General features: G+C 40.2%; 1 protein-coding gene across 1 annotated transcript in view; it reads right to left on the bottom strand.

Annotated features, from left to right (window-relative positions):
- The window catches only part of SYNE2 (spectrin repeat containing, nuclear envelope 2), a 257,316-nt gene extending 255,146 nt beyond the window's left edge, over positions 1 to 2,170 (bottom strand). Inside the window, exon 1 of the mRNA XM_006756713.2 lies at positions 2,009 to 2,170. Within this exon, the coding sequence (XP_006756776.1) occupies positions 2,009 to 2,087 (79 nt within the window). The 5' untranslated portion in view covers positions 2,088 to 2,170. The remainder of the gene's footprint in view (positions 1 to 2,008) is intronic.
- Positions 2,171 to 9,041: the final 6,871 nt, after the last annotated feature.

Below are 9,041 nucleotides of genomic sequence, written 5' to 3' on the forward strand. Positions count from 1 at the left end.
CAATTCATTTAAAAATTATAACACCATAAGTCCTAAAACAGGTGCTGTGGGAGAACAGAGGGGGCAGCGCCAATCCCAGCGGTTTACTGAGCTCCTATCCTGTGCCGGGCACTGCCTAAGCCCTTTGCACGCTTTATTGTTCATCTTCAAAGCACAGCTGCAATATAGGCATCATCATCCCTAGTTCAAGTATGAGGAAACGGACTCAAAACAGATAAAATCGCTTATGCAAGTTCAAAGAACTAGCAAGTGGCAGAGCCAGCATTAGAAATTGGATTTATCTATTTACTGATGCACCGCCTTCCTGATATAGTGTAGGTCCATGACTTACTATAGGTCCATGACTTACTACTTGCATGCCACTAGAACATCAGAGAAAACAAGAACATTGATTTTTTTTCCCCGTTACATGAAAATTTGATTACAGCTACTTACAAATATTATATGACACTATAAAATAGATTTATCTATTTACTGATGCACCGCCTTTCTGATACAGTGTAGGTCCATGACTTACTACTTGCATGCCACTAGTATTGCATATTTGAAAGTTGCTAAGAGAGTAGATCTTAAAAGTGCTCATCACATGAAAAAAAGTTCTGTAACTATGTGTGGCAATGTATATTAACTAGACTTACTGTGGTGATTATTTCACAATATATACAAATATCAAATCACTATATTGTACACCTGAAACTAATACACCATTGTATGTCAATTATACCTCAATTAAAAATAAATAAATACCAATAGTAAATAAGTCAAAATCTATGCCTTCTCAGTCACATTCCAAGAGTGCTGCATAACACTAATCATAACCTTAAAATTACTATAACCTTAAAATTACTATAAAATTTACATAACCTTAAAACATATTGCTAGCCCTGACTGGTTTACCTCAGTGGATAGAGCATCGGCCTATGGACTGAAGGGTCCCAGGTTCAATTCCGGTCAAGGGCATGTACCTTGGTTGCGGGCACATCCCCAGTGGGGGGTGTGCCGGAGGCAGCTGATGGATGTTTCTCTCTCATCAATGTTTCTAGCTCCCTCTCTCTCTCCCTTCCTCTCTGTAGAAAATCAATAAAATATATATTTTTTAAAAAAAATATTGCTACATAAATATTTGCAAAAGCTTACCAAAGCCTTATTTCTTCTATACTAGCTAACTCCTCAGCTCACAGATTTGCTTTATCATCAAAGGTAGAAAGTCTAGTGGCTAATGAATTTTCAAAGTACAAAACAAATATTGCCAAACTCCACAAGAAGCACTTAAGATTCACATGATTAAAACATCATCATTCACTTATATTACTACTATTCCTTCCTATTGGTGCAAAACAGGATGTACATTTAAAAGAAGCTATGTGCAGAGGGGTGGGGGGTTGGGGGCTGAGTGAAAAAGGTGAAGGGATTGAGAGCTACAGATAGGTAGTTACAAAATAGTCAAGGGGATGTCAAGTCCAGCACAGGGAGTATAGTCAATACTATTGTAATAAATGTGTGTGGTGTTGGGTGGGTACTGAAAATATCGGGGCAACACTCTGTAACGTATATGGTTGTCTAACTGCTATGCTGTACACCTGAAACTAATCATATAATAACAGTAAAGGTAAACTGTAATTGAAAAAAAATTGTTTTAAATAATGAGTGAGTGAATAAATAAATAGATAAATAAATAAAAGAGGCTATGTGCAAAGATGCAAAACAAGTGTAAACAATGCCAAGCAAACTGTGGTAACCATTTAACTTTTACTGCAAAGACAACAGAAAAAGAGAAAGAAAGAATATTCATACACTCAGAGTGAGAAACTAAGATACCAAATTCCTTCCAAGTATTCCTCGCTTTCTAGAGAGCTGAGCTAGCAATAAAACATTTAGATAGCATACTGAAAGGTTCTACAATTGGAAAAATACATAAGAGAGGCAGAAAGCAGTGTGATTTGTGGATAGATGAGGGAGAGGTTTCCACAGCTGACTGGGGGAGGGGGGGGGGCGCAATTTTAATTACCTTGCAGTGAAATATGGAGATCATCGATGCCCCAGGAAACTGGCTCATCTTCGGTGGGAAGCACAGGACCGGAAGCCATCCTTCGACCCAATGGAGATTATAACATGTCCATCTCAGTGAAAGAAGTGAACTAAAAGTAAAAGGGGTACGTGCTCATTAGCCTCTGCAGCTCTGCATTTCCCATAAACACGCATCAACAGAGAACAACAGAAACCAAAAACGGCCCTCCAAAAGAGGCCGATTTCCAGTGACCATTTCCTTAGCTCATGAGGAACACAGTGGCGACGCCTTCTTTTCTGAATCATAATCAAGATTTTGCCCTGTGACCTATTCATGCTCTCTGGAGCTGCTGGCAGAACTCCAAAAGAGCCAAGCCAGTACTGTGGATTCTAAACTCGTGGTGGAAAGAAAAGCTACGCAGTTAAGTTCCATATCTGGTCTAGAGGAAGTCAGGTTTGACACAAACGGGTGTCTTGGGCATTTTTGTGTATTTTATTGTCAGCCTTCACCCTGCAAGAATTTTCTTTAAAACTTTCACTTCTTTTCTTCTCCATAAATGTTGCCATGTACTGGAAACAGTAAGAGCTGACCCTGCATAGCTGACAAAGTGAAACTAAAAAAACTGTATCAAAAAGGATGTTTTGGTAGGTTATCTATTAGACTGAATTATTTTCCCAAGTGCTTGTCTTTCCACCGACACATGTCTTTCTTTAGCCCCACTTTGACTCTTAAAGAATCCTTCCAGTAAGAGTGATTCTTACTCTGCAACTTTTTAACAGTATTGCTTCATATACGTTTTTGCCATTATTAGTGTCCTGGGGTCTGAGAATAAAACGTTGACTTCTCCCATCCAGATGATGACTTTCCTATCAAAATAAAGTTAACCAAACATATAAAATGTATTAGAGAATGGAGGGATGGATAAATGTACAGATATGTGGTCAAGCAAATAGAGCAAAAACATTAATGGTAGAATCTACATGTTGAGTATATGGGTGCTCATTGTAAATTGTTTTTACTTTGTTATATATTAGAAATTCTTCATAATAAAATGTTGGGGGGGGGGCTAGAAATATATAAACCTGAGGCCAACAACTAGATACATTGATATTAAATATCCAATAGACTACTTTAAAAAAATGCAAAGAATAAAATCATTTAACAGTTAATGCTAGCCTGACTTCAAAAATCTTTTCAATCCTGTCTTCCCCACTGTTTAGTATCCTAAACCTTTTTACTATCTCTCCCAAAGATTTTTACCTACCAAATGAACTGTTTATTAATTAATAACTAATTGTTTTAGTCCCTGGATTAAAATGAGTCAGAGCCCGCCTGAGGTAACAGTGTTACTGTACTGAGTTGATAGGATTCTATCCAAAATAAATGCTGTTTGTTAGTTCAAGTGAGCCTGTGTGCAGCCTGAAGACTGATAAAGGCACAAATGTCCTCAGCTTCTGATGTACCGAGGCCTCCACTCCCCCTTCCCACACCAAGCGCTTCTGAACGCAAAGTGAGACAAAGCACGTCTTCATCACGCCGGGAGAAAAACTGAATTCCAGGGTGAACTTCCTGTGGGCACCCGCTATTCCACACCAGGGCTAATTAGCAGTGAACAAAAAAGGATGATAATAACAGTGGCAAACTTTCATAGCACGTACTATCTACAGGCACTGCTCTAAGCACTTGGCGAATAGAATCTCATTTAACCATTATAACAACTCTACAAGTTACGAATGGCAATTATCCCCAGATATGAAAACACAAAACGGAGAGGCACAAATGTCACACTCAGTTGTCTAAGGACACAGCCAGTCAGTGATGAGCTCACATTGGAACCCAGGCGGTTTTGGTTTAAGGCTTACGTTTTTTATTCATTTGTCCTTCATTTACTCAACAAGCATTTTACATGTGCTGGACCCTGCTTTCAAGGAATTGAATCTTCTGCGAAGGACAAATGAATGGAAGAGTGAAATCCTCTCAGAAATGTATGTAGAAGTTGCTATGGAAGCAAAGGAGGAGTGCCCATCACTTGATGCTGGACACAGATGTGACTGTCAGGAGTATACTTATTGTAAATCAGCATTTCACCCCAAATAGTCCCATTAGCATTATCCAGATACCTTGAATTTAATAAGAATATCCCTAAAAGCCACTCACTGCCACTCAGTATTCATCAAAGACAAGGCAGCAAATGTATTTCTATTAAAAATAAAAACAGAACAATAAACAATAAATGGATAACCAGAGACTCAAGAAATATTCCTGTGCAAGACTCGTAGGTGAGATTCAGTATATTATATATTAAAGTAGAAAAAAAAAGTTTAGAACTTAAAACTATTTGAGAGTTTTCTGTTTTTAACAATGAAAATTTATTAGCAAACAAGTGAATATAATAATTTTTTATTTACTATAGAATATCCTAAGGATTCTAAAAAAATGTCCATCAAATGTCCTTCAAACCAAACTTTGAAGACTGAATCAACAATTGGAAGTGTTAGACTATTGACCCAAATACTGTCTTGGTACAATTATTTATCAAAACACACTACAGAAGGCAATTTATGACGACACCTCCAACACAACTGTTTTGGGGGAGTAATCTCTAGAGAGGAATTTGCTTACCAAGTAGGGCCCATGAAACACTGAAACAGAGGAGAGAAGAAAGAGGTCGGAGAGATTTTTCTGGGATCTGAATTGAGAAGCTAGAAAGAGTATGAAAACAGAAGGCAGAAAGAGGGCTTGGCCAAAACCAAAAGGTTTATCAACCAAAATCTCTGAGGGCCATCCTATCGTTTGTATTCCGAGCGCAAGAGCAGCTTTCTCAGGTAGAATCACAGCACAGAAGGGCCCTACGTCACAGCTTTATTTTTCCTTTTCAAATAAAAGTTACACACAATTATGTACCAAATGATATTTATTTTAGAACGTAAATAAACGAGACTATGCTTAAAAGTGAATAGCAGACCATCTTCAGGCACATAACCAAAGACTGGGTAAAGAATTAATGAAGCGGCATTAAAGATTCTAAGATCAAGTGGAATCATGGGGAATTACGCTTTTAAAATCCATGTAAGCTAATGTACACGTGTTTACAAATGGCATAAGCTATTCTGAAAGGACAGTGGTTTGCTTATGCAATACATCTTAATACGCCTCTGGTATCTCTAAAACCTCAAAACACTAGAGAACTTCCCCTTTTTAGAGAAATCTTGGCATTTACTTGGAATTATTATGATTAGAATTTTTCAACTCAAAATGAGATTACTTCTAGTGTATGGAATTATGGGTGGTTTTCATTCATTTTGCTTATCTACATTTTAAATTTTTCAGATGGATGCATGTTTCTGCTGTAATAAGAAAAATGTTTTTGCGTTTATTTAATACAGTGACAACAAAATGGGGACTAAGGTATTATTTGGGTTCAGGGTCAGTTCTCCAATCCATATGCTATGGAACCCATGATATCTGTATCTTCATAAGAAGACAAATACTCTCTTGACCAAATAAAATACTAGAAAAATTCCGAGTTTGTCAAAAATTCCTGGTAAAGACTCCTAGAAGTCATTGGTAGCGCATCAAGTCTCTTTTTTCTCATTATTGTATAGTTTGCTAATAAGCCCTACCAGTCTAATAACACTGGAAAAATCACTGTGGCAACAGAGAGAAAGGGACATCTATCTTATCTTCAAAGGCTGATCAGAAGGAGTAGCATCGCGGGATACAGTGAGTACATGCAGGTTATTCTTGAACAGAGTGATTTAAATGGTAGCTTTCCCCCTGGGGGCCTCCCTCATTCTTTTTTCCCCTACAGTTCTGCTGCACCGTGTTATTTATGGTCCACCCAGGACATCTGAAGGACCGCCCTTCTGTCAGTTGAGTTACAGAGCTGTTCCTAGCAACGGACAATTACTAACATTGATCTGCTTACAAGCTCACAGAAGAAAGTCGGTGCCACATGTACAATAAGTTTCTTCATCGTTTTCCCATTAACTTTTCCTGACTCTGTTATTACTTCTTTTTCATCGTCATTTAACCAGAAGCAATGGGTACAAATTCCTAGACCGGTTGGTTTTTAAAGTCTACTCTATTGTTTCCTTTCAGGCGCTTTATTTCCCTAATGACCACCACAAAATGCCAGAACAATCAATCCTATCTATTCCCTGAAAACAAACATGTAGCATTCTCTGGATCTAAATCCGCTGTGCCTGCTCCCTCACAACGAAGCAGTGTCAGTCACCGGCCAATACCAACAGTGCCGCTGAGCCACCCACTCCAACCCTGATAAAGGCATTCTGAGAGAATGTAGCCACTTCCCTCAAAGCGCCTTCCGCTGGCCTTGACGGAGTCCCAAATGTTCTGAGCTGCAGTGTCCGCTGCTGTAGAATGGGAGTGATAACACTTACAGGGTGGTGGTTGGAATTCAACAAAAAGCACATGAAGGCGGAGGTGGGTGGGTGGAGAGAGATTAACCAAAGAACTTATATACATATATGCATGACCCATGGACACAGACAATAGTGTGGAAAGGCCTGGGGTGGGGGGAGATAGGTGTGGAGGTGGTCAATGGGGGAGAGAGGGGAATCATCTTTAATATTTTCAACAATGAAGATAAATTTTTTTTAAAAGCACATGAAACTAAAAAACTGTGGTAACAACTAACATTTATTGAGCACTTACTCTGGGCGAGGTGTTACAGTATATAAGTGGCATTTATTATCATCTAGGAAATAATTTATCAGGATTACCTATCCTATTTCTTCATCGGCAGTAAAACTGAAAGCTCACCACAATTCTAAAATGAAGAGTAAAAAAACTTACAGATGAAAACTTCCAATGCTACAAAATCGGATGTTAAATCAGCGCAGGTCTAGAAAGCTTGTATTCGCGAAGTAATTATTTTTAATTTCCATCAGCACATTTTAACCTAGAAATTCTGCCCTTGCTCCACAATCAAGTTTTCTACGGTTCACAATTTTTCGTTACCACCATGTCACCAGTCTCCTAAAAGCTGGATGACACCTTTAAGTTATAAGTATGAACGATGGTTTGGGGTTACCCCCCCCCCATATATATTTCTTTATTCCTTTTGTTATCACCTCTCCTCCTAACTCCATTACTTTGTTCCTAAATTGCTACCAAAGATTCCATTCTTTCCTATTTACTCCAGCTTCCCCACCCCCACCTTTGAAGAAACCCTAAGAGATTTGGGACATGGAAGCAGGAGATACTGCAGAAGCAGAGGATGAGACATGGGTCCAAAAACAAATGGAACAGAGTGTGCTGAAGATCAGCGCTGAGAGCAAGATTTTAGACAAGTCTGCACAGGAACAGGAGTAGGACCCCAGCCGTCACCTACTCCACCTATTCCAAGAGCACTGGCAACCAGACCTATTCCCCTGAACCCTAGCTCCGCCCACAGGTCAGATTTCAAAGGATCCTTTTCTGGAGAAAGCAGAAGGCATCCTAGAAAAGACCTGCAAATACTGATTTCTGGGGTTCCTCAATAGAAAGGCTAGTTCCCTGTCATACTACCCTACTGTGAAATTCCACTAAGGCTTTTTCATTACTGACTCTTAAATATGAGTGGACAGCCAAAGATTGTTAGACATCATGGAAAGCCTCCGAAGATGAAAGAAAGAACTCAAAACAAATACAAGAGGAACCTTGAGAAATTGTCAAATATAGGGAAAAGAAAAATTAATAACAATTGATTTTTTTAGAAATGACACCGTAAGATGACCTTCATTTTAAACCTATAAAGCAGCAGTTCTCAACCTGTGGGTCGTGACCCCTTTGGCGGTCGAACGACCCTTTCACAGGAGTCGCCTAAGACCATCCTGCATATCAGATATTTACATGACGATTCATAACAGTAGCAACATTACAGTTATGAAGTAGCAACAAAAATAATTTTATGGTTGGGTCACAACATGAGGAACTGTATTTAAAGGGCCAGAAGGTTGAGAACCACTGCTATAAAGGGTTTCACAGTATCCGTTACATACAGAATCAACAGTTCTTCCACTTACACCTTCAATGACAATGTATAATGAGTAGTTTTATAGAGATACTAGAAGCCAGGTGCATGAATGTGTGCATGGGGGCGGGGAGTGCTCTCACAATCCAGGACCCCTGGGAACCCCAGGGATTGGGCCTAAACCAGCAGTCGGACATCCCCCGAGGTATGTAGCTGCACCAAGTGGCAGGTGGCCAGAAAGGAGCCTGAGCCAGCACCGCTCATGCTCATCCCGGCCCGCTGCACCTACTGCCGCCTCTTGGTAACGCTGCTGGGGAGTCAGGAGAGGCTCCCGCCGCCACAGCTGTGCTCACCAGCTGTGAGCCCGGCTTCTGGCTGAGCAGCACTCCCCTGTGGGAGCACACTGACCACCAAGGGGCAGCTCCTGCGTTGAGCATCTGCCCTCTGGTAGTCAGTGCACAACATAGCAACTGGTCAACCAGTCATTCAGTCATAATGGTCACTTAGACCTTTACATATATACTGGAGGCCTGGTGCACAAAATTCATGCATGGGTGGGTCCTTAGGACTGGCTGGTGATCAGGGCCGATTGGGGCCTTCCTGCCAGCTACTGGCTGCCAGCTAGGGCCTTTGTGCCAGCTGCCAACTGCCAGCCGGGGCCTGCCAGATTGGGGAAAGGACCAGGGGAGGTTGGCTGTGGGAGTGCACTGGCCACCAGGGGGCAGCTCCTGCATTGAGCGTCTGCCCCTGGTGGTCAGTGCACATCATAGCGACCAGTCATTACAGTCATTCTGGTCATTCTGGTGTTCCGGTCGCTTAGGCTTTTATATATATAGAATAGATATTTTTAAGTTTTTGTTCTGCATGCTGCTAATATACTTCACTATCTTTTTGTTTATTCATTAGATTTTTAATAATATTAAAGCAAAAACTTATATTCTATTGGACAGAATTAATTTTAGAAAGCCCTCATGCAATAAGATTTAGTGTCAGTTATAAACATCCATGGCCACACACAAGCTCAAATGGAGAGCAAAATGCAACAAAATACCTCAG

The sequence above is a fragment of the Myotis davidii genome, unplaced genomic scaffold (assembly GCF_000327345.1).
Source record: "Myotis davidii unplaced genomic scaffold, ASM32734v1 scaffold474, whole genome shotgun sequence".
Taxonomy (NCBI): domain Eukaryota; kingdom Metazoa; phylum Chordata; class Mammalia; order Chiroptera; family Vespertilionidae; genus Myotis; species Myotis davidii.